Below are 27,406 nucleotides of genomic sequence, written 5' to 3'. Positions count from 1 at the left end.
ACACCCACACAATTGTCGGAAAAACACTTTTCCAGGACTCAGGAGACCTTAAAAAACGATCATTTCTGGGGATTGTTCATTCAACAATAATAAAATACATTTTTATTTTTTACTAATACCAGCTGCATGCCAATAATTGACCATCTATCATCTGCTATGCGCACAAATTACTCTAATTTGGTAATAATAAGTAAATTATTACATTTGAATACATAAAAATCTTCTTTTTTTTTAATTTATCTTGGAGCCCCCACACTAGACTTAAAAGAACAGAACTGAACAGACGCTATCGACTACTTAAAAGACTCTTAGACGATAGATCAAAACTCTCTCTGGACAACAAAAGACTGATTTATACTTCTATTTTGAAACCCATCTGGCCGTATGGAATAGAGCTGTGGGGGGTTCAACCAAAACAGCACCAATTTCCAAAGGATTCAATCTCTTCAATCTAAAATACTTCGAACTATCGTAAACGCTCCATTTTATGTTTCCCAACCTGGGACTATACACACTGTGACCTTAACCATTCCTTTTATCACCGAAGTCGCTGAAAACACGATACAGAAAACTTCACTTCAGCCTGCAATCTCATACAAATCCTCTAGCTCAAAAATCTTTCTTCTAGAACTCTTCCTGATAACCCGGACAAGACGTCTTAAGAGTCAGTCTGGCCTCGTGATCTCCTCTCTAGTGAAGTGAGTGACTAACCATAAAATGTTTTGGAGTGTTACCATTGGGTAACTTCTCCACTCATTTACTTTTCTACTGTTCACTGTTATTATTGTTACTTATAGCGCTAACGCGCTGATTGTAGCACAATAAACGCAAAAAAAAAAGTTATTTAGTTATTTACAATCTGTATACAGTATACAATAAGTAAATAGGAGGTGAATGAGATGAACTGGTGCGGGAGGAGAGCAGGAGAAGAGAAGCTACCCAGCGGTAGCACTCTGCAGGAGAGAGGGAAATGTGAGGAGGAGAATGTGAGGAGGAGAGTAGAGAGATTTAGTTCTTCAGACCGTAAGGAAGTCTCGGGGCCACTGGCGATTCAGTCGGCGAGAAAGAGTATTAGGGATGTCAGAGGAGGCGAGAGATAGTACAAGAGGATTAGAGCAAGTCGAGAGAGTAGTATGGAATTACTAAAAAATCAAATAAAATAACGTATAACACACATAACATTAATTTAAATTGGTTTCCAAAAAATCGGTTACATTTAAAATTTTACAGGAGAACGTTTTTCGTACAATACCTCGAAAGTTATACTTTTTAGCACATAGCAGATATTGGTTTGACAACGTCGATATTGTAGAGTTAACTCTGGTCGTAATCTAATTCTGCATGTTCTGCATTTTATTGAAATCTAAAAATTTACTAAGAATTTTAAACTTAGGATGGAAGATTTGCGAGGAATCGGTCAAATAAAACAACTCGTCTTTTTGCCAACGTTTCGACAAATATATTGTCCTCTTCAGGGCCTGGATATTACAAATACAAAACAAATACAATTTACAGAGTCAGTAACATAGAAAAAACAGTAAAAATCAGTAATACAAAAATAAACAGTAAAATACAATAAATTCTTTATAATTATTGAAACTTACATGGCTATGCGTTTCGACAACCGTTGGCAAAAAGACGAGTTGTTTTATTTGACCGATTCCTCGCAAATCTTCCATCATAAGTTTAACAATTTGCGGTCACGAAAACTATATATTCACTAAGAATTAACTATTAAGAGAAACGTAACAAAAATAAATAGCATTAATAAAACGTTTTGATGCTAAAAATCAAGCAAAAATAATAATTACATTTAATATACGGACAGATTAAGAAAATAATGAAAGCAATTAGTAATTTTGGGTCGCGTGTTCAACTAGAAGACAAAACAAGCTCTCGTGTTTAATTGCAACGATACCAAACACGACCTCCGCTCACTCTGTTAGACTAACCAAGCAACTACTTTGCAAAAACTAGTTGTAATAAATTGTGTGCCAATAGCACAAGTAATTTCTCTCATATTTCAAATTGTATTGGAAAAAATATCAATTCTCAGGAACTTTTTCCTTTTTTACGTCTACAGTAAACAATTTTTAAATTATTCATTTCTAGGTATTCCAGGGTTGTGTATTGACTCCTGTTAATGTTTCCATTGTTTGCCTAATGGCTGGGTCTAAAATAGAAAACCTCACCACTATCCACAATCTTAGTTAATAAAAGTAGTTTATTTTAATGAAACTCTATTTTATTTTTATTTTTTTCCTGTGGCCCCGGCCGTTAGTTTGATAAAAACTTTTATTGTCTTAGATTTAGACTGGCTGACGCCAATATTCTTGAGGTTCATTTATAAATATTTTTCCCAATAATACTGTTTGGCCGGGGGGAGAGGTCGCTGATGTGATTGTTCACTCGGTTTTTTTTCCTCTTGTCTCTCTTCCTTCCTCTTTTTCGATCTCTCTTCCTTCCTCTTTTTCGATCTTTCTTCCTTCCTCTTTTTCGATCTTTCTTCCTTCGACTCGACAGTCCTGGTCGCTTTTTTTTGCTAGATTCGCTCATTCATACTGGTCTGTTATTTGTCTTCTTCATTGCCTTTTTTCCAATTTGTTTTCCCCTACGCCACCTAGACGTTCTCTTGTTCTTCTGTCACCAGAATAACCTTCACACTCCACTTCCAATTCGCGCAATGGTCTCAAATCTTTTATTTTTTGTAAGAAATAAATATATAAAAAAATAAATAAATTGCATTGTAACAAAATAATGCTGAACATTCTTTATAAAATTGTTTATCTGATTCCTGCACATTCCAACGTAAATGATCGAACATTCCAGATGGAGCATAACGTCCAACCAACAGAGTCGGAGCTCATATTTTACTAATAACTTTTTCTAACAAATTAAAAGTAGCTACATTAGGGATTCGAACTGATAATCTCCCACTTACAAATCCACGCTCATAACTACTACACCAATCATTTTTTAGCTGCCCTCAAAACGGATTTTCCGGTCAAAACGCTAAAATGAAATTTTGACGTGGTCACAATACTTCCTCCTACCTAATTTAGTAAGAGGAAGTTAATAACTTGGATACCGGAAAGGTTATTGCCTTCCTCAGGACGGAAGTTGTGCGGTGGTGAGAGAAAAAACTAGAAAAGAAATAACCCACCTGAGTACTCGTTGACTGCGATCATACTTGACGATCTGATCCTTAATATGTACTTTGTGGCTGTTACGTTGTCTAACAGCCAGCAGGGCGTGCTTCCCGCGCGGCACCATACGATGTTCTATACGATAATAGCAGGTGATGTTCCTCGGGTAGACGCCTGGATAGTTGGGCGATTGTATACGGCAAGGCCTGGAATCGCAACGTTCTAGGATTCTATCACAGTAGCTGCCGGGCACCAGATCTCCTCGCCAACTGGAGACCGTGTTGTTCCCGTAGCGGAGATGTGCTTCGCCTCGCTTCAGGAACTTGTAGGCTAGCTTAAAATCAAAGTTGTAACCTATACCCTGGAAAAGATAAGCAGGAAAATTAAATTATGATAGATTAAAGATGTTCAATAAAAGTGAGGCTAAGAACTAAGTTCTATCCAAATCTCATTAAGTTGTGTGGGAGGGTCTAAGGAAGTATCTGAAGATCTACTTCCGTCATCTTCTCCTTAACAAGAAGTCCTTGGCCGAAGAGGCTTTCCTGACAAGTCTGTATCTGGAGAGGATGCTCTTGCTACGAGGTCTGCCCGAACGGATAATTTTCGACACAAATGACAGTCTACGCTCTGTGGAAATCATGTTGTGCTTCTAGTGAGACATGTTTGGCTATGTTAGTTGGTAAATGCTGCAGGGATCAGATCAGCAATGAACAGCTGCGCCGTGTTAGGGTGGCAATGCAACAGAAATCAACCCCTTAACGACGATATAGGTACACCTGTCGTCCTGATAGTGCTGGCACCAGGACATCACTTACGAATTGCTGTGCTATCATTCAAAGAAGATTAATATGTCTGGGCAAATACCAGGTGTTGCTGGAGAATATACCACTTCCAGAATCGCAATTTGAAAGGAGTGCTGTTGAGCGAAAAGATCTTGCCCTGCATCAATAATGATCCTAAATCTATACATCCTAAAACACCTAAAATCATCCTTTGAAGCTATTTAAATACAATTCCACAAAGTGCCTTAATAAACCAGCATACATCTTTAATTAAAGTAAATATAAAACTGACCAAGCATATATTTTTCGCTTTAGAGAACGTAAATAAAAATTAAACTCAAAGTAAGATTTTCTTGAATTTTTCTCCACGTTTTTCTTAAGTAATGTACAACTGCACAGAAGAAAAGCTGCTTAAAGGAACAAACTCTCCGAAAGGGGTTTTCTTTTTCTTTTATAAACTTTTTTTATTTTATTAAAGAAAAGAAAAAAAACAGAAATAATTGGTTAGTGAAAATGTGTATATATTTTTTAACTCCGCACACAGCTCTGAGAAAAGCAATGGAAAAGTTTTTCCAGCAGAATCTAAGTGGTGAGCTGGCGCTTTTTAACCCACAGGATAAAAGGAAAAAACTTATTTTTAATGTTCATTTTTTCTGCTGTTCTTACATAGTACTGAAAATACTTTAAGACCTTCTGTGAATCGAGAGGCAAGAGTGTATTTCCAGAACAATTGGATCATCAGATGGTTTCAGGGTATCCAGAACTATCATTGTGTTTAAACCCTTTCTCACTAGAGACTTGTCTGGCTAAGGATGTCACTCCTCGAGGGTGGAAAAACCAAGGCCTGAGGAGCTTTACCTAGGAGTCGCTCTCCAGAATTAAGAGTCTGATTAAATGGACGGGTCCTGGAGTGGTGGGAACCACAATAAATCCATCGCAGCAGGGTAAGCCTTTAAGGCCGCCCTACAGGAATCTAATCTAACCCGTCCACACACTGAATAGACTGATGATGAAAGGTATTTCGTTGTAGTCAAATAGGTATTAAAAGAGCAATTATCATAAAGATCGGCCGGCCGAAGTTAAAGTAAGTTGATAGTGTAACCGCGGATGCGATCATTGGCCAACCCTTCACCGTCTGCAGATTAATGTCACCTCCGAGAGGATGGTGTAATGGAAATTCTGCAATTTAGAAAACTTTATTTTTTCAACGACCCAGGAAAAAAACTGACACAACACCCCCAAAAAAATTAAAAAAAATAATTATATAAACAAACTAAAGCAGACCTGTTCTGACAGCCTGTCAAGCTGTAAAGTAAGATTTAAAGACTTGGTCTCGCTGTAGTAGACAGTGTAGCCCCAGGCACTGCCGCACCACTGGCCGCCCGTCAGCGGTCTCTCAGACTCCTGGATGGCCATGTGTCCATCTGGACAGCCGTCCGTTGTGAACGATACAAACTTGCCGACGGTGAACGTATCAAAAGTCAACTGTAATACAAATATTTCATTTTTATTTTTTTAACAACACACCATAATTACAAAAATAACAAAAAAAAAAGATGTAAATTTAAGTTATACGAAATAAGTAATGGAGGGGGCGCAACAAAAAAATGTGGTTTTACAACTTTTATCAACTTTGCAGCGAGTGGGAATGAATGAGAAGATGGAGCTACAAAAGTAATGAATAAAGCCTGTAAAGTCATAAATACTAGGCTATATTGAAATTTTTGAATACAAAATACCAGCTAACTAGATAAAACCAACTGATTAACAATGATTGTAAATTTAATTATGAATATTAGATAAAGCGATGATCAAGTGTCGTGCAAAGTGGTGCTGAACTCTTGTAGTGGCGCACTGAACTGCTAATGTTCATGTTTACCACAAATTTACTGCCCCAAAAATCGCGGGGATGACGAGAAATAGTATTCCCGCCAATTTCTCCCACTCTAGAACTTATAGACAGCTGGTTGTATCACAACGTTCTAATTGATCTCCGAATTTTGATTATAACCTAAAACTTAGCTTAATCCAGCGTTTACCCAACCTTTTTTGGCTCGCGTACCACTTGGTAGTACATCATGCTATAAATTGTACCACTTCCTAAAAATGATGGTATTTCGTGAAATTTGTTATTCCGAGTGTGTTATTATATCTTTATTTGTATAAAGATACAATGTAACTGTTACAAAGGAGTTCAAGTGCATGTTAACTTTGTAAAAATTGCGTACATATTTTTCTCTTCTAAATTATTAATTAATTTACAAAGTTCTTCTTTAGGATTATTATATTTGTGCCCAAAATCTTCTAAATTAATTTCTTTTAAGCATTCAACTACCTGTAAGTACCAATTAAATTTAGTTGTTGCTTGGATAGAGCTTACCCATTACAATCCAGTCTCTTTAAGCAGAAGATCTTTACCTAGTTACGATATCATTTAAGTTCTGTCACATGATAATTCTATCGAATTTTCTTTATCTTTTTATTGATAATGATGTAGCTTTTCCTAAATTTTCTTTATAGAAAGGGTTTTGAAAGCCATTTATCATTTGTGTTTTTGGGTTTTGGGAAAATACTCCCATTTTAATCCTGTTCAATGTGCTAATTAAATATTTTCTCGTATATCTTGAGATAGACTAATTTTATTATTGTACATATTAACAATTTTAGTGTTGTAATATTATTAATTAAAATAATTTTTATGTATTATTGGGGAAAAAACGTTTCTATGATATTTTTATGAATTAATTTTTTAAGACTGCCATTATTGATTATTTTTCGTGTACCGCCAACCAGCAACTCGCGTACCACCAGGTTGGGAAACTCCTGGCTTAATCCATTATCCACGATGGTCGAGCGGTTAGAGTCTTAGATGTATTTGTTTTGTACTGAGTTCGATTCCCGGACTCTAGGCCTTGCATTTTTATTTAATAGCTAATATGAGTAATTTTATAGTAAAGTATGTTTGCTAGTCGCCTCCGTCCTTGACAACTAAAATGATAGGCAGTAATAAATTTTTTATAGTCAAAAATTTGCCATCCAAAAATGGAAAACGATTTCTGTTCCAACAATGGTGCATCGAAGAAAATTTAGTCGAGTTTTGTTCCTCATTTTTTAATATTTAAACTTAACCTGAGCAGACAATTGAAGTTAAGTTTGTTTAAAAATTCTCTTCTGCGCAGGTGGGAAAACCCACCGCCAACTAAATCTCCCCCACCTACCTACCGGCCAGAATAGTACCTTCATCTATTAAGGTATTCAGGTCAAACACACTCTGGAGAGTAATTTGGGGATACTTATGATGAATGAAAAGCAGTTAACCTGGAAAACGAACTAAAAAGAGAAAAAGGAAAATTCCTGTAGTAAAAAAAAAAAAAAAGTTAACATCTTGTTTAGGTTGATGTGGTTTCAGTTCGTGGGTTTTTTTAGTTAATTACAGTTTGTAACTGCTGGAAAACCTGGCTAATTTTGGTTCTTTTCTCTTATTGTGAGATAACCAGTTTGTCTGTATGTTTGTTACAGTAAAATATCGAAAACTTTTCCAGCTCACTGCTGAAAAACAAAAAAAAACAGATTAACTTTTCACTTTTAACTTTTCCTTAACAAAGCCTACATTATAAATGGCTACGACTGTTACTACAAAAATATATATACTCTGAGCATAAAATTTAACCAGCACGTACCGTACAGCAAATAAAGTAGAAATATTTACCCAGGGGATCTGTCCCACAATTATTATGGGATGGTTAGACCCTTTTATACTAGAACCCAACACTCTTTTTGGGAGCGCTAAGGGATTTTTTAAAGTTTTTATTGTGCGCTATCTGTTATCTTATTTAGGAACTAATTACCTTTTTTCTCTAGTATTGTGAGCGGAACGAGGGTAAATGTGGACCGGTCTTTCGATTTCCTAAGGTCGAACGCTTGGCATTAATACAATTTAAAAATATTATCTCTGAAACTGGCAACAATCTATCTACCGTTTGGACCAAAATGAACAATGGATCTTCAACTGATTTTGTATTAAAAATTCTGTTGTTTTAGTGCAAATTATTTAGGTTAAGCGTTAAGACCAGCTGATAGATTATTTTTATTCATATTTTATTTACTTGCCCAGCCCTTAAATCATTGAAGATCTATTTATTTATACGATTATGAATGGGCGCATTCAGCAGACAAGAGCGCTACGGAACTATCCGCTGAATGGCGCACTTTTAGCATCGCTCTCACAACATGTTGTGACAGCGGACGCCATCTTATGGAGCGGAAATTTTCTATGCTCCTTCGACGGAGCGGTGATCGCTACTAGCAAAGTACGTGTACTTTATAAAAACAATTTTGAAATTTTTCCAATTTTTTTGGTAATTAAACGCAACTCTCCCAAAATTACCAAATAATTATTAAACCTTCTTGTTTGTAACAGATGTAAAATTATTTTTTAGTCATTCCGTGTATGCTTGAGAACATCTAAAGCTCTTAACATTTGATTTTTCTTAAAAAAAATCACTCGGAAAACGACTTATTTCCCGATATTAAGAAAAATACTAGCTTTACTGCCTTGACAATATTTTTAGTAGAAAGGGGATGAAAAAATACAAAAAAAATGACCTATCGCGTGCTCTTCTTTCTCTTTGATAACAAGTTAAAAAAATTGAAATATGATTAATAAATACCAGATTTTGAAATGGCCTAGCACCTTTTAATTTAAAAGACGAGTTGTTTTTTATTTGACCGATTCCTCGCCAATATTAATTAAAAAAAAAGGTTATGTTTAAGTTATATTAGTAGCAGAGCGTTCAGAGAAATAAAGCGCTCCCTTTGGGAGCGATCTGGTAGCGCTCTTGTCTGCTGAATGCGCCCAATGACCCCTCAGCTCTCTACAAAGCGATCTCCATCACATTCAAAAAATTAATAATATTTATAAATATTTTCTACAGGCCATATGTTCCTAAGGCAGGGGTCGGCAATCCGCGGCTCTTTTATCCAAATTTTGGTGGCTCTTCAGCCTGCTCCGAAATAAATTGTATATTTCAATTTTATTGAAACAAATGAAAATTTCATTTATCAAAGTAAAGATATTTTTTCAAAAAGAATTTCAAATGTGATAGGTTTGAAATTGAATAGAATTATATTAAAATACAGTACGTAATATATAGGACTGCCGCCATTTTCATTCAAACACAGGTTTAGTTATTATTTATTCGTTTGTTTACTTTGCAATATGTGAAAATAAATATATAAAACATTTAAATGTTATTGAATATCATAAAATAACAATTAGCGAATACAAATGATCTACAGAGTTTGTTTACTCTATCATCCTTGCGGCTCTTGGTAAGATTTATTAAAATTATTTAAGGAAAAATGGCTCTCGTACTTAAAATAGATTGCCGACCCTTGCCCTAAGGGATCTTATAAATTAATTATTTCCCGTTATCTGTTTTATTTGATTCACCCTAAGTTCATTCCTTTTTGTTTATTTTTATAAATTTGTTTTACCTTCTATTATCCAGAATTTTCTGTTCTATTTGTTATTGTTTCCAACATAATGCCTTTTGTTTGTTTATCTTATTTTATAATTATGTAAAGTATTGTATTTTGTTCTTATTTTGTAATCAAAATTGATATTTATTTTACATTCTTACTTTGTCTCCGTGCTATTTTCATTTTGTATAAGATTTTGACTGATCTTACTCTACTTGTAAAAACATATGTTTAAACAAATAAATAATAACTTGAAGTTGATTATTTTTATTAGGCTGAAGGATTTTTAATTTTTTGTAAATTTTTTTTTTGACTCATTTAAAATTAAGTTTTAAAACACAACTTCTGGTAGCCGGTTTCTATCTTCCTCGAATAGAGTAAAGTTGTACTTCCGGTAGGAGGTTCGCTTACTTTCCGTTGGTTCCTGTGAAACGAAATATTGAATAGAACTTCCTATCGGCGATTTTTATTTTTTATTTTTGCAACAAAAACATGGACAGTTCCTGTGAAACTTCGGAGGTTTTCTTTTAAAGATACTTCCTGTGACTAAGGAACGGGGAAGAGAAGAAGGGCAACACTTTACAACTTGAACACACGTTCACAAACTGAAGCTATGGTGGGGTACAAGGTAGCCTTGGATAGCATCGGACTTCCGACTTGCACATTTACGATTGTATTTATGTAGCCTCAAAAAAAGTGTTAACAGTTTTCAGTTTACGATACATAGCAAAATAACAATTACTTCATATTAATGTACGTAAATATTACATTAACCTTCTTGATTAAAAACTGGAAGGTTACAAATATATATTTATACATTCTGAACTATACAAATAGTAATATTAGTAGATCTGCAGTCAGTTCAAAAAAAAATTGCAGTCTTGAAAGCGTGGTGGGAGATGCCTCCCATTGGGAGAACTTCCTGTGGAGGTTACAAAAGAAAAAGAAAGCAGAGGAAGTGATCAAGTTGGGGGAAAATTGAAAAATTAATAGGAGGGGCAGTTTCAATCAGAGGAGGCCATTATCTGACTGGGGGAAGTGGTGTTCCATCAGCTGTTAGAGCAATTAAAAGTGTGATTAAGTCACTCGATCATCGCATAGCCACGGCCAACTGATTGTTTTAAGATGAAGAGTTTAATGTGCGTGGATCCCGATCAGTACAGCGTAGGGTATTGGGTATTTATGATTGGTCCAAACCAAAGCTAAGATCTGATTGGCTTTCTTTTTTTTTGCCTTTACTTTGGTGCTTTGGTCACCCTTTCAATAATAGCAAGGCTGTGCAGCCTATATACAGCTTGTCCACAGGGGACATGAAGATGATGAATTCGATGGATGAAGAACTTTGTAAATAACTTTGAGTGTCCGGAAGCAGGAAATGTTATCAGACCGGAAATGAAAGAAGTACTGGAATGTGTACTGGTATGCCCCAGGGGTAGGACATGCGCACCGCGATTTTGGGAGCAATCATGGTGATTCACAACAATTCTTTCTATTACGATAATTCGAATCTTGACAGTTTTTTTGAAGCTCCAAATGTTCGAAACCTATTTGAATCTATAGAATCTTACGCAGAAATGATATTTTTAAAGCAAGCCTACCACTTCCCTTCACCTAGTAGCACTTTAAATCGAATTTTTTGTGACATTTCGATTGTTTATTCAATAAACTTGAATGATTTACAATGCGGAGTGAAAACATTTAACAATCGAAACTTTGGCAAAGTAAAACGAAACAGTTTTTGTCTTGTCCTGACAAAAAAAACATCAAAAACAAAAAGAAAAATCTTCATTTGTAAATAAAAAGTTTATTTATTAAAAGTTATTTATCTGCTTAATATAAACACGAAGTAAATACTTATAAAATAAATACGAAGTTTATAAAAAATTGAAGCCGAAATTTTTGAGAAAATATAAAAAAAAACACTCAGAAAACTGAGTTAATAATAATAATATAAGGGTAGGGATTAGCTATGTGGTTAGCGTACTCGATTCCCACGCGGAGGTCCCGGGTTCGAATCCAGCTGCTAACCCTTAGATTTTCTCTTCCTAGGAGCTTCTTACAGCTCACTGTCCGGTGATGGACAGTGTTGTCTGTAACGAGAGAACACTGTCCGGAGGCCGGCAGTGCACTGAAAAAAGCTCCGAGCGCTAATAACCACAGCTGTTGATGCGCTAAAATTCGTAATGACAAAACAACATTTAAAAGATAAACTGCATTTAATTAGGAAAACATCAAATTGTAAGAGATTATGACATTTATTGAAAGATTAATTAAAAAAGATAAAACAGAGAATGTCTGTATAGAAGGGGTGACATTCGAATAAACTCAATGACAATTTGATTACTTAATAACAATATACAATCAACAAAACATAAATACGAGTAGTATTTAAATGACAACCATTTAAAGAAAATTTAACTAAAAAAAATCTAAATCAAACTTATGCTTTGTCTTTAAGGAGCAAAATCCGTAATCAATGCATAATTGATTGCAACCCAATCTACGGTAATAGCTGAGCACTCAGATGATGCTGCGGATTCTGAGCAAAAACAAAAAGAAATCAATAAAGAACATGTAAATTTTGACCTTAAATAATGCATTGTCTATTGATCCCAAATAGTTCTAATTTTAGACATCAATGTTGTCTTTAAATAAACAAAATTCCATAGTATTCCTAACAACGATAGAGATAATGGAACTGAAAGTAAAAAAAAATCATCATCGCAAAGTTTTATTTTTTAAATTATTAACGATGATGCAATTCAGCAGTATTAATATTAAAGTTGTGTGAAGTAATATGGGTTATGTAAATTTGATGGAAACGGCCGGTCGTATGGGAGAAAGAGCTAAGTTTAGTTATTATTTAGATAACTTTATCTTGTCTCTCAAGTCTTGTCTTCTGAAGCGTATGATAACCGAGGAATGGCGATGTACATGTGGTGAGTGTGAATATGATAAACATTTTGTGCGGGAGATGAAAAAAGAGATTATTAAAAAAAAAAAAGAAGTTGAGGGCTGGTGGCGCAGCCTAGCTGTGGGCGGGGAAATTATAAAGTCAAATAATGTTGTATATGTTTAGGACAATCACTGTATAAGTGTGCGAATATTAAAAAAGGAGAAAAAAAAAATGATTGAAGATGGAAGCGAAGTATTAGGATGAATTTCGAACTACCAAAGGAATTGTAAATGATAAAATCTCGAGATTGAAGAAGCGTATATCCCTTTCTCTCATCGCAATATTCTTGAAAAATGGAATTTATAAATTACATTTTCACTTTAATACATTGAAGTACCTAATTCATGACGTAACAGCTCCCCTTTCTAAATCAATATTCCCAGCAAAAACCTTAGTCTAACATAAGTTTATCTCCTTGTTTAAACTAAAAATCCTTTAAAAATGGCCGTAGACTTTTTTGCAGGAAATGGTTTTTTTTTTTTTTGGTACTGTACAGATGTACTTCCGGTAAACTGTTAATCTGCTAAATCGGAAATGTTTGTTCGGACCTTTTATAACCATAAATATTGCCGGAAGTAGTTTTAGAACCACACTGGAGAGACAATTAAGGAAGTGACTTTAATTCCACCTATTCCAACCGATTGTTCACTTACTTGGGAACTACGTACGCACACATACTATCTACACAGATTTTTTTTAAGTTTTTCTTTGATCATTTTTCAAAGTAAATTAATTTTTTTTGGGGGGGGGCAGTATTCGGTAAGTTTAGTTAGAAATTACTTCTCATATCAACGTCTGGAGTGTTTTTCAGCAAAATGATCGATGTTTATCACTTCATGGTTGGATTTTCTGTTAACAGCCTCTCTGAGTCAGCTTCAACTGCCACCAGTTCGTCACAACACTCTGAATGAAATCTCTGGATGCAGGATCGCACTATCGGCTAATCCATTTACTTTTTATTCCAGATCAAGAAAAAGTACGATGTTCTGAAAATCTTTAAGAGAGAATACAGAATAAAAGACTTGTAACGTTTTCATACAAATTTAAAAAAAAAAAAAAGACCAAAGGATTAAAAGACTTTCAGTGTTGAGGAATCAAAGAATTGCTAACTGAGATTGAAGAACTAAAAAAGGGACCCAGAAGAAAGAGACAACTTCCAGTGAAATCTCCAATAAAAGTTATTAAGAGCCACCATTACGCGATAGGAAAAATTACAGCAAGACTTTACCCATACTTGAGAGAGTAGAAAACGTGGCGCTTCAGGTGTTAGAGTTAGTAGGAAAGTTAAGGACTGGCTGGAATTTATGCATGGCAGATGAATAAAGTAGAATAGTAGTAGTATAAAGGACATTCTAGCTCATTGTAAGGTTTTTCAACAAAATGGTAGTTGCAAGTAGGGGTTTTAGTACCGTTGTGTTATCAGTACGCATGCACTGATAATCACATACGTAGGACCAACATACCACCACACCTACACACATTCAATACAAAAAAAAAAGACTCAAGGTTATAATTCTAGACTTCCTGTCGTGTACTAAAAGCTTTGGTAGGTTACACCTGATATTAAACGCGCTCCCAGTGAGCGTTAGCAGAACTACTCTAACGAAGCATTGCTGACCTACTTAACTTTACAGCTTTATATTTGAATTTATTTATTGCTTTAGCATTAAATGTATTACATTCTGTAATTCCGTTTTATAATCTAATATATTAAGAAGTACATAATTCTTTTATTCAATAAATTTACTAACTTACCGACGCTCAGTAAATTTAATACGACTAAAGTAATAAAGTGGTTTCATACGCAGATGGAAACGTTCGTTGTGGAAAGCTCAAATGACTTCCTTACGGTACAGGAGGTAGGTAATACTGATGGTTACGAGCACGGCGGAATGTGCGTATTCACGACAGAAATTTACTTTTCGCCTTAATACCAAGTTTAAAAATTAGATAACCAAGTTATATTTTACATTAATCTGTTTCATAAATTGTAATTATTGTTGAATATTAAAATGGATCAAGTTATTCAAGTTTGAAGGACTATTAATGAGCAAGGATTGGATTAGCCGAGTGGTTAGCGAATACTGGATTCCAATACGGAGATCACAGGTTCGAATCCAGCTGCTTGGCCTTTAGATTTTTTTTTTTTGTAAGAGCTATTTACAGCTCACTTAGGACGCCATTAAACCTCAGATGTTGGCACACCTTGAAAAAATAAAATAAATAAATAAAAAATAGAACCTTATGACTTGTAGTAACAGAAAGTCGTAGAAAAAGAAATAAAGTCGTCTGAGAAAATGAATCAGATTTATCATGAAGGGCAGTGTAGGCGCGTGAGGCTTACATCCAGATGCGGAGAGGGGAGAGTGTAAACGTAATTTAAATCGATACGTGATCGGGGGGGGGATAAATAAATACAAAGAAAATATTTAGTAATGAAAATGGTCAAGAAAACACTTACCTTTAACGCACCGAAAGCGAGCGCACACAGCATCCGCCAGGCGGTGAAGGATCTCTAATTAAGCGGTAGAAGGGAATAGGAACTATTAAGAAGCTTAGGTAAACAAGTGGTATAGATGTGTGTGTGTAATGTGTAGCTGAGCTCCTAGAAGCGTAAGAAATATTGGGGTTCAAGCCCAAAGAGGCGTATTAGAATTGGAAGTGAGGTAAGCGGAAGAGGGAAGGGTAATAGTGCACCAAGTGCACTAGATGCGGATGAGGAAGAGGTAATAGTACAATCAATGCACTAGATGCGGATGAAGCGAAGTGCTAGATATCAGCGGAAGTGACTCTTAGCAGGTTGAGGTGCAGTAAGAAGTACAACAGCAGGCAGACTCGAGTGACGTAGGGCCGGAAGCAGCCGATGATGAGGCGTTGCGGAAGTACGAAAAGTTGTACTTGAAGCGTTGGTCCAGCGGACGCGTACTATATCTGATGCAGGGCAGAGCCGGACGTCGACTCGTTATGGAGCGGTATGGAATTGAGGAGAACAAACTTATTTGCACAGAGTCAGCGGCGTACTGAACTACAGCAGACAGAAAAACCCCACGGGTAAGAGAGGATGGAGAAGGGGAAGGTTGAAACTATGGGAACTGAGAAATAAACAAAACTACAAAAAAACAGAAAAATAAGATATTGGCGGCGACACCAAAGGAAACGATTAACGAAAAATAACGCGTACTACGAGGATTGGAATAAGGAGAGAGAGAGAGAGAAATAGAAAAAGGCGAGATGGAGCACTGTCAAACGGTACCGCCGAGAAAGGACGGTACGCGGCTTAACAGGCAGGCTAGGTCCTGCAATTTTTCGTTTAACAGCTGTTTTGTTTAAAACACATGCAGAGACATGCTCAACAATTTCATGTGCTCAAAACTAGCATGTCTGGAGAAATTCAATCTTCTAATGAAGGAAAGAGAAGAAGAAATGAAAAAGGATGGAAAACTTGGCGATCATCTTGAATTTAAACCAGGCAGAAGATCAAATTAATTTCCTTTTCTTCAACAACTATTTGACCACTTTGTACCTTTCAAGTTTTACTTTGGAGAGCCCTAAAACCTCTCTTAATTGCACTTGTCTATTGCCAAGGGAACTTCACTTCAAGTATTGTGCACTTAGCTACTTGATTGATTATATTGTTCAAGCATGCCACTACAGCTAGGTGTGTATACAGTTAATTTGGGATATTTAGCCAGCAACAGGCCAATTGCACTTCTAGAGCCCTCTCTGCACTTACAAAATTAAAAAAAAACAAAACAACTAATTTTTTTTGAAAGTTTAGATACATTGTAACGATAACGATGGAGCGTAACCGTTAACAACAGCATCGTGAAATAGAACTTTCATAATGAATCGCCTTAAAACTTTAATTATACTTGAAATCCATTAAAAAAAAATCTGTCATGAAGACTCACACGACTTTTTTTTTAATACACTTATTTAAACTTGTTTTTCAAACTTGGAATGTTTGGATACAAAATACATACGAGTATACTTCTTACAAACATAACTGCCTGTTAGTAGAACCTGTCGATTCACTGAAATAACACTGAAGAAGGAACGACTACCACCTTTGCCCCTCCACAAGAACAACAATCCCCCCCCTTACACAAGAACTGCAATAAAATTATTTTAAATAATGTCATTTATTTTTTTCTTGTTTGAAATACCATCATCAATTTCTATGTGATGTTAATTTGCCAGCCGCAAAGAAAAAAAAAAAAAAGTTTTCAACGAGAAAACTAGCCAGTTATTGTTACGCAATCGAGGAAAATTGTGGGAAAAACTCTTGAATAAAAAGTTCGAATACTGGTTAGCCTAACGATCTTTTTCTTTATAAAATAAGATTTTATTTCATTTTCCCTTTTTTTCTATTTTCACAAATGTATACATACATGTTTGTGCATGCAAGCCAACAAATGAACTATTGTTCACTCTTGTTTTGTTCCAACAATTCATGTTTTCATATATAAAGACAGAAAATTCTTTGTGAAAAATAAATAAATAAATAAAATGTAGTAAAACTTTTTCTCACGTAATCCCCGCTCGAGTCTAGAATTTATTTTTTCATCCTCTTACGTGCAGGAAGAGGAAGTACTGCACTCATATCAATTTTTCACCGGAAGCAAAAATATTTTTTTTGTGGTGCCTCGAATATGGAAAAAAATAGTTTCTTAAATTTCTGTGTGTGTGTGTGTGTGTGTTTGAACGCGTGTTTTTGTTAGTGTGTGGGTCTAACCCAATGAGGACCCTAAGAATTGAGTCAGTAAGTGTAGTGCAAAATGGTAGATGAAGTCAATATCTCTACAACAAACTAGATTAATCTAGATCTCTGATGATGGACGAAGTTTCAAACTGTTGAGTGATGTAATAAACACGTGTTCTTTGGCGGAAGTTATCCAGCACTGCGGACCTAACCATAATTTCCGCAGTTGAAATTTTTCCGTTTACTGTACATACACACTTTTTTTTTTTAAAACTTTTTCCGACTTCAGATGAAAACTTGAAATGGAAAATTTGATACCCTCGTAATGTATGCCTCACTAAGTAGTGAGTAAAATATTGTAGTTCTCCCATTAAGCCCATCTCTATTACAAAGCCTCCATAGTTCTAACAACTAGTTTCCTAGTTACAGTAAGATCGCACGTTCCTAGAAATCTTAGAACATCACACCTAGGAGCGGAACTATTCAATAACTCGCCGGTGGTGGTGGGGGATGGGGGAGATTCTAAGAGGTGTTGGAGTGATTATGTGGGGGGCGGGTGGGTCTCAGCGAGTTTCCCCAGCGCCGACTTGATCTGCTAGAACTCTCCCCAAATACGATGTAGAGAGAGAGAGAGAGAGACTCTGCGGGTATGAAATATGCAATGCAAATTCTACCTAAGCTATATCTCGCTTACGTTAATACCCGCGGTACATGCTGTTATATGTGTAAATATATACCACATATAATTTAGCACCAATTCATCTCTTGGGCTTCATTTTATAACATCTTCATTACTGTGCACAAACTATTTTGCATAAAATACTCACTTTGTAATCCAATTTTATGGATTTTTTTTGACGTGAATACGTCTTTAAATTTGCTTTCATATGGAGGCAATCCAAAAAAAACCTAATGATAACAAAAAATAGGGGGATACAGTTTGGCATTATAGTTTCGAATCTATCGTCTACATCCAAAATTAAATTAGACCCACTGGATAGCTAAAGGATCAAAGAATTCAACACGATAAGCGAGGACTGTGACGCATCTCGCGCGCGGTGGAGGGGGAAGCGCCGCCATTTTGAGATCATTTTGCTGCGTATCGAGATTTGCAATTAGTATAAACCTTTGACTCGGAGGAGCTACGATGTTCGTTTAAGTTTTAAAAAGTCAGCTGTCGTCACAATCTATCGATTGTATATAAAACATTAGTGTAAAATAGTTACAGAGAATGTTAGAATAAAAAAATATTATCAAAAATATATAATGTCGGCCCCATACGCGTCGTAAAGCCAAAACCAAATACAGAGATCGGTATACGGTTGGAAAAGGGCTTCTCAAGTACAATCGAATGGTAATAATAAAACACCATATGACCGAGTCAAGCTGTGTCGTCGGGAACGTAAAAGAATGAATGCGGCCGAGCGGATCAACGACGGTGTCCAGTACTTCTGCAGCTGGGGCCGGTTGAAATTATGCAAGTGGATGATGAAATCGCTTCTACATCGACAACAGACTGTATAGGCATAGATTGTGTTCGATCGTCGATTATGAAGACACATTGTTTCATCCTAAATACATAAATAAAAATATTTTATATAAAAAATATAACCCGTTAGATTGTGGTAGAATGGAAATTAGATTGTGTTCGATCGCTGATTTGTTTCCTTCATTTCATCCTAAATACATAAATAAAAATATTTTATACAAAAAATATGTTTGTACGTAAACGTACTCGTAGTCACGTACAACACACGGCCGTTTTTTTCTCAGCGAAATTCTATTAAAGCGCTATACGGTTGGCTGCCCTGTACAGTTCCGTGAGAATGCGTTTAAGACAATGGGTAGCGAATTTTTATTTTACTTTTTTTAAAAATATATTTTACCTTAAAATGAAAAACATGGCCCGTTATTCGCGAAAACTCAAATAAACTAACTAAACGGTTTGTATTTGATTTATATTTTCGTTTCTTACATTGGCAACATTGTGTATGAAAAGCTTGAGTTAGAGGGGTGCATTTGTAAACAGGCTCTCATTTGGGTAAACAGAGCTTTTTGGGCCTCGCCAGGGGTGACACGATAAAGACCCGGGCGAATGATTTACTCAAAAGCACAACTTGCAAGTCAATGACGTGTAGAAGAATAAGCTAGGGCATCTGGAGGCTGAAAACAGCGGCCCCTTCCCGGGCTGAATCGTCCCACGCGATTTCCATTGTCCTCCAAGACTGCAGAGAGAGAGAGACTGTTCAACCAACCCACAGAAGCAGAGCACCTTTATCTCGGAAGAACTCCACTGTGCGGGCCCTATAACTTTTAAGCCCCCCACAACCCAGACTCTTTATCCTAAATACAGTATATCTTGTTGTTTGCTTGCTGAAGGGTACAGAACGTACGTCTAGTTAATGGACCACACATAACTAACCTTAGTGGTAGGGGGTAACCTTCCTCCACTTCCGGCAAGTAGAAACAATTCAGTACAATATGTTGTTCTTCCACCCTAGGGTCCAATCCCTGGCTTGTTTACCCATTGTGCACCCTCCGTGAGCCCTCAATCCCTTAGTTTCTCTCCCCCTCTACATTAATCAAATTACAAATGTCGGAACTAATGGACTCGAGAACAATTTATAAATGGACCAATCAAACTGTTTGAGCTAATTATTGATAAATGTTTCTCTTTTACTTCTTAAAAGGGGGATTATGATCACGTCAATTTTCGAAATCGTGTTCGAAAACCCCGGAGTCTAATTCAGATATTTGTATTGCAACTGTGGTTAGATCCGCAGATCTGGATAATATCTTTTGATTGTACCTGTTGAAGCATGCATATTTATTGTAACATATGCCTGATTGGTTTCGGACTTTCATCCATCATCAAAGGATATTGACATAGCAGAACTAAAAAATTGGGGAAAAAGTTACAAAAATTCTAAAATTTTATCTCCTATTTCGACGTGACCACCGGATCTTAAAATGGTTTTACAACCGGAACTGCCACTAATTAAACCAAAATTTAATAAATTTATCTTTTTTTATGTGCGTTTTTTTGATGGAAATTTGTTCCAACGACTTCCTATAGAGAAACTACAGGGTGTCCACCCTGAATTCGTCTTTTCGATTCTTGAGACTTCAGATGGACTTTATCTGCAGGACATGTGCTATAAAATAATAGTAAAATAAAAAGTGGGGAAAAAAACTGAGCTTTATAAACTTGACAATTTTCTTTTTTGGGAGGGGGAGAAGGATATGGTGGGGGAAAACTTTCCCGAGGGTTTTCCTCATAGTTCTATCTTTCTTAATTGTTTCCTCTTCTGGCCATTTTACTTAAAAAAAAAATATAAAAACTGCCATCTTACTGCTGGTGTTGCTATGTACGAGTGGAAAACTCTTTGTGGAAAGAGCTTTTACGAGCATTATTTTCATGTCTAGCTTTTCTTTTTTATATCCTTTTATTTATTTAATTCAAAGAGTAGGTAATAATTTTTCTAATTTGTTGAAGTTATTTCATTAATTTTCGTCTTTTAATTTTCCATACTTTTCTTTGGAAACTTATATTTATTCCAATTATTTTCTTCGATTGATTAAAGTCAATTGATTGATCAATTGTTACTTCAATCAATTAACCAATTAGCCTACAAATTAAGTCATTTATAAATATTTTTTAGTAAAATAATGCCTATTTTTTCAGACAAGCTTTACATCCAACCGCAAAATTAGGTGTCGTGGACGGAGGCGACTAGCAAACATACTTTACTTTAAGTTTCTTTTATTAACCATTAAATAAAATCCAAAGTCTAAGAGCGGGAATCGAACCTACTATACCACAATACATATTAGTATTGCGGGTCTAGTATCTTAACCGCTCGGCTACCGTGGCGCCTATTTTTTAGTACCATTTTTTTTATATATTTTATATTTTACAACGTATTTTATTTCTTCCAAAGTATTTTAATGGATCCAGAACTTTTATTTGAATCGTTTTTACAGAAAATTCAATTTAGGGCAGCTCTGATGAGGATGAAAGTTGTCTTTACTTTAATCTGTTTATCTTAGTAGAATGTACGATGCTACGAAATCTTGTATAATAAAAATTAAATTTGTTTCTATAATTCTGAATTTAAAGGAAATCAGAATGGTAGGGATAAAGTAATAGAGAGAGTCGTATGAGTGTGCACGTGTGAGAACACGTGTTTTCACTTCCTTTTACGTAAGAGTCAGAAAATTTGGATTCTTAAAAAGATCTTGTAAGTTTGAACACAATATTCTGAAAACTGAAGAAAAAAAAAATCACAATAACTGAAACTGAATATATAGTCCCTCCACCGGAAGTACCAGTATACTGAATGGAAAAGTGTTTCTGGTGAAGGGAACTTTCGGAATGGAGGTTTCCACTAAAGTACCATTTCCAGTCAAATAAACTGTTTTGTGTCTTAAATAATTACAGAAGGATTAAACATTGGCTACTAACCACTTTTGAATTGTAAGAACTTACTTTAGAAGCATGCAACTCCCAATTCCTAAAGCACGAACTTTGTTAAAGTTCAAAAAGAGTGATAAAAAAAAAAGCAAAAAAAAGAAAAGTGAAAATGGCCGGGGTTAATACTAAGACAATAAAAGCGAGATAGGAACTAGTTAACAGGTGAAAGTTTTCCACGCTGACGTAATTTACCGATTTAGAACTTAACTACTTAGTGTTAAAAGTGTTCGGCTTAATAAGTGAGCATTTTCTATTTAGTGAACAATTTCCCGGACTTCCTCCCTCGGCGCTCTTTATTCGCCTAACTTCTGGTTATATATATATATTTGGACAAGTCACGCCCATCTTTACAGTCATTTTTCACAGTTTATTTATTCATTTTTATTATTTCTTACTTAACAGGTGAATGGAATCTAGTGGAATGGAACATACGAACCATCCTAGTACACAATGGAGGCTGAATCAGGAGCTTTTTTTTACAACAGGAACTTGTTAACAACAGGAGCTTGTTAACAACAGGAGCTTGTAAACAACAAGAGCTTGTTTACAACAGGAGCTTGCTTAGACTACCATCAGACCACCAGTCTACCCATTCAGACTACTATCTTTTTTGATGTCTGTCTACTAAACTCCACTGTAACAATGAGAATTCCCTTAAAAAGTACTGTACGAAAACAAGACTTCTGAATTTGTAGTAGCTTTAGCAGAGCGATTTCTGTAGACATAAAAGAAATATAAAAGGCAATTGCACTACAAGTGGAAATTCCAAGGAAATGTGAAACAGTTTTAAGAACAAAAAAAAAAGGAGTCTTAGAACAAAAAGAAAATGAGAAAAACCATTTGAAATGATAAAAACTAGGACAGGAAGGAAGTAAATTAGATATTAAAAAGTTAGCGTGAATGAGAAAGTAGAGAGTTTAGGAGTGCTCGCACCCATTATGACGTATATAGTGCCTAGAGGGAGATATATTTATACCTATTCAGGTCCATTCTTCCTCTCCAAGTGGAAAACAAGTGAATAGATAATGAACAACAAAACTTGTGTTAGTGTACTACTTTGTGACGTCAACCGTCCACCATTATATCCACAGCAGCTGCAGTAAAGCTTTAATGGTATTTCCTTATAGTTTCCTCGGCGGTATTCCTCAGTGACTCTAAGCATCTTTTGCTCTATAAATTTTCTAAAACTATCCACATTGTTTGGCTGGAAATGAGCTACTTTACGTCTTCCAGGTGGCAATGTTGGTAACACTGACTTTGACGCGCTCTCTTCTTGAAATTTCTCAAACTTCAGTTAGGTTCTTACTTACTTGTAATGGTTTATTAATTCTTTTATTTTTAAATTATTCAATAAGAATGTAAAAAGTGACTTTTGATAGAAAGATTGCATGGGCATAATGGTGTCGAGTATCGTCACACGTTCAAAACACAAAACATTTATTGTTTATGAAATAAGCATCCATTATAACAATAAAAAAATCAGAAAGAGTTCATTTAAGTCCTATTCGTTTACTTATTAAGTATAATCAGAATTCAAGAGTTCCGTTTAACACACTAAAAGTTTAATTACTTAAGACGCAAAAGTTTGTGCAAAGAGAAAAAATGACGTTTAACATAAAACTAAAAAATAGTTAAGGTTCAAAAGTTCGTTTAAAGAGAAAAAAAATGACGTTTAACACAAACTAAAAAATAGTTTAAGGTTCAGGAGTTCGTTTAAAGAGAAAAAAATGACGTTTAACATAAAACTAAAAAATAGTTAAGGTTCAAAAGTTCGTTTAAAGAGAAAAAAATGACGTTTAACACAAACTAAAAAATAGTTCAAGGTTCAAGAGTTCGTTTAAACAGAAAGAGTGACGTATTACACAAACAACACACGTTGTTTACAGAGCTCAGTCTCGAAACACACTCCCCACCTCTAGCTCACGCTGGCTTTCTTCAAAGAGTGGGGGATGAACGCTAGTGCTGCCACTCTGCGCTCAAAAACAGCGTTCCTTCAGAGTGGAAATTTCCAAAATTTGTTCAATATTTATTTACAATAAAATTTTTAACGCTACCCTTTTTTATTTTATTTTTTTGGAATAGGGAATTTTCCAAGCACAAATCCCCTCTTAATAACCGCTACTTCAATGCCTGTTTTTTTGTAAGTGGAATAAAGAAAGGTGTAGTGATACTTTATTTTATGGCCTAAGACGTTTACGCCGTTACCAGATCTTCCTGTTAGCGTTTCTTTAATAGGCTAACATGTTTACTAAATCCCTAATTGGAGCCCACTATCCCTTAAAAAAAAAGGAAGTGGATTGGTCGGTAAAAAAAGAAAAAGGGAAAAAATGAATTATTTTCTCATGTTAGTGGCAGTGGGCAGAAGGAGAAAGTTAGTTTGGGGGCAGTGAAAATAGTGAATGGGCGGCTTGGCCAAAAGAGGCGGCATTTTAGAATATTTATGTTCACTGGGTTTTAGTGAACGTGAGGAAATTGCAAGGTGTATCCATTAAACCCTACCACTTTGCTTTCTGGGTTATTCTTAAAGGGAGCCCATAGAGCTTGCGGCAAGCCCAATGGGTAGAGAGGCCGGGGGATCCACCATGGCCAGAGCAAACTAGGTCGGTGTTTCCACCCAGTTTTCTACCCATACCACCAGATCTTGTTCATTACCTATTTACTACTAGCCAGTGAGTAAAGTCTATAACGGGTTGTTGGGGCTGGGTAGCCTAGCCCTATTATACACCCATGGGTCCTGGGTCCAGCAATCTCTTGTCTATTAATTACAAGCAGTTTAATTTTTAATGAAAAAACGCTCTAATTAGTTAAATAAAAAGGGAAACTAATCTGCCTCGTAACATTCACGCGTTTTTTTCTACTTTCAACCGCAATTTACTTTCTTAAGTAAATTTTCTTTAAATTTAGTAAAAAGAAAAACGCTAGCGATTGTCTGGAAAATTACAGGAAACTGTGTCGACTACATAGGATTTCCGCCGGTACAGTAACTTTCAGAAAGTGATAGGCTGAAAAGAATATCGGTGGTGGCCAAGTTTTTGAACAGATTTTAAAAGCTATAGTTCTCCTAGAAAGAGAAAGGAATAAGTTGAGGATCTGGGTGCAGATTAAAATGCTTAGGCAATTTTTTGAGGAAGTGGGAAACGAGAGAATAGGTCAAAAGACTGTTTCTAGGATATCCAGGCCGATGTTACTCTACGCCAGGCTCCGCCTGGAGCCTGACACTTGTAAGTAGCAACATCAAGAAACTCCCGGACAACGCAGAAAAAATTTCTGAGGCTAGCGACTGACTCACTTCACAAGACTGCGTCCATTATCCCCTGGTACACTCCTATATCCAAAAATCGTCTGCTGCAACTCCTTTCCATCCTGGACTGTCATCCAAAATCCACTCTGCCGCGACATAGCCTTCTGCAGATCCAACATGCACAAAAGAATTAAACAGACACTTCTCTAACTCTCCACACTAGCTGCAGGTTTTTCCTCTCCTTTTTTCCCTGCATTCCTAACCTAACCTTTCTACTAGCACTGTTGTGAAGGTTACAATGTTTTGTACATTACACTTCATTTATTTATTTTTTGTATATATTTGTATTGAAATAAAGGTTTATTCTATTCTATTCTATCCAGGTTGAAGATAGAAAGCGAGGAAGGCTTCAAATGAGACGGCTCGACAGCGTTGAGGTAGATTTGAAGGCAGCAAATATGAAAAGATTAAAAAGAGCCGACCGGATTTGAGGGGGTGGACCGCAAAGACAAATCAGAAGAAGAAGTAGTGAGTTCATTTGACTTACGTCATCATCCCCAGACAAGAGAAAGTAATGACATCATTGAAAACAACAATAATCCTTCCCTGCCCTCATAAAAAATATTAAAATTAAAGAAAAAAAGCGCCACAATCAACAAAATAGAAATAATAATAATAATAATAAAAAAAGACTGAGCGAACTAAAAAAAAAGTAGCTGGGCACAGTGTTGCCAAGCTGTGCACATTAATATTAATATTCCCTTTTTTTTGTTTTTTTTTTTTGTTTTAATCTTTGCCCTGAAGATGGGGGAAAAAAATTCCCAGGGCCACCATCCTGTTAATTAAATGCTCGCATTTCCTGATAAATGTGAGACAGTTTTCATTTACATAAACTGCGAGAAGAAAAGCTGACAAAAAAAAAATTGTAATGGGAGGACAATGAGAGAAATTAAAAAAAGGAAACTGTACCGGTCTTGGAAAAACTTTTAAATACATGCAGCACCTTTTGGTACTTTTTTATTTTGTTTTCTACCTGTGAATTTTAAGTATTATTTTTTTTCTGAGCTCCTGCTAAATTCTGTGGTACCCTAGTATTCTAGATTAAGGAATCCCTTGATCCAGACATTCTGAATCCACGCAATCAATCATTAAAACTGCCCGATATCTGGAATGTAGGCAGAGGCAAGGATTCCTAAGTAGGCTACAAAGGCTGAGCCTACCCAAAATATTCTACCTTAACTAAATCATTGAGATCTTAACTTGGTTTAAACAATTTTTGCCCGCGTTGCAAACATAGGTGGTGAAAAAGTACTTGTTACCGGTGAGGATCAGGAAAAAAAAAACAAAAAACAACTGTGTCTGTGCCATGGACACAGCCGTGTGTTGTACGTAAATACGTTTACGTTTCGGGTTATATTTTTTATATAAAATATTTTCATTTATGTATTTAGGATGAAACAATGTGTCTTCATAATCGACGATCGAACACAATCTATGCCTATACAGTCTGTTGTCGATGTAGAAGCGATTCCATCATCCACTTGCATAATTTCAACCGGCCCCAGCTGCAGAAGTACTGGACACCGTCGTTGATCCGCTCGGCCGCATTCATTCTTTTACGTTCCCGACGGCACAGCTTGACTCGGTCATATGGTGTTGTATTATTACCATTCGACTGTTCTTGAGATGCCCTTTCCAACCGTATACGATCTCTGTATTTGGTTTTGGCTTTACGACGCGTATGGGGCCGACATTATACATTTTTGATAATATTTTTTTATTCTAACACCTTATTATATTCACTGTAACTATTTTACACTAATGTTTTATATACAATCGATAAATTGTGACGACAGCTGACGATTAAAACTTCGAACGAACATCGTAGCTTCTCCGAGTCAAAAGTTATACTAATTACAAATCTCGATACGTAGCAAAATGATCTCAAAATGGCGGCGCTTCCCCCTCCACCGCGCGCGATGCGTCACAGTCTTTGCTTATCGTAATGAATTCTTTGATCCTTTAGCTATCCAGTGGGTCTAATTTAATTTTGGATGTAGACGATAGATTCGAAACTATAATGCCAAACTGTATCCCCCGATTTTGTTATCAATAGGTTTTTTGGATTGCCTCCATATGATAGCAAATTTAAAGACGTATTCACGTCAAAAAATGGCGCCAGACTTTTGCTCATTACCGGGGCATAAACTGTTTTTCTTCCGCTCTTTACCAACCAACTGTGCTCCAACAAACGTGAACTGAATGCAGTATCTAAGATTATAAGTATAATATGCAGTTTTTTAGACAATGAAATCCTTTCGACGAAAAACAATAAGTGTATTAAATCATATTATTTAATGATGTGTAAGATTCTAGAAAACCCTTAAACACAATTCTCCTCAGAATATTTCAGAAAACAAAAGGAAATCAAACTCCATCCAATACCCTAACCTAAACAGTAGTAACTAAGTAAGCAGGCAAGCAAGCAAGCAAGAGCAGGGCTACCAACCTACACCTCTCCCACCACACCAAATCTACTCTTCTCCAATGTTGCCAACCTTGGCAGAGCTAGTAATTAGCAACAATTATACAAACTGGTGATGGCGGTGGGGGGGACCTTTATA

The 27,406-nt window shown here is 35.8% G+C and overlaps 1 protein-coding gene across 2 annotated transcripts in view; it reads right to left on the bottom strand.

The window, feature by feature from the left end:
* Positions 1-27,406, bottom strand: part of LOC141453409 (uncharacterized) — a 602,514-nt gene that overhangs the window by 28,325 nt on the left and 546,783 nt on the right. For both annotated transcript variants that reach the window (XM_074126614.1, XM_074126612.1), the window contains 2 exons: positions 5,213-5,413; positions 3,164-3,507 (listed from right to left, as the gene is read on the bottom strand). In XM_074126614.1, coding sequence (XP_073982715.1) covers positions 3,164-3,507; positions 5,213-5,413 — 545 coding nt within the window. The remainder of the gene's footprint in view (positions 1-3,163; positions 3,508-5,212; positions 5,414-27,406) is intronic.

Source organism: Rhodnius prolixus, unplaced genomic scaffold, assembly GCF_049639745.1.
Source record: "Rhodnius prolixus isolate KJV_2025 unplaced genomic scaffold, Rpr scaffold_3, whole genome shotgun sequence".
Classification (NCBI taxonomy): Eukaryota; Metazoa; Arthropoda; class Insecta; order Hemiptera; family Reduviidae; genus Rhodnius; species Rhodnius prolixus.
This window is presented reverse-complemented; position numbering and strand designations above follow the sequence as displayed.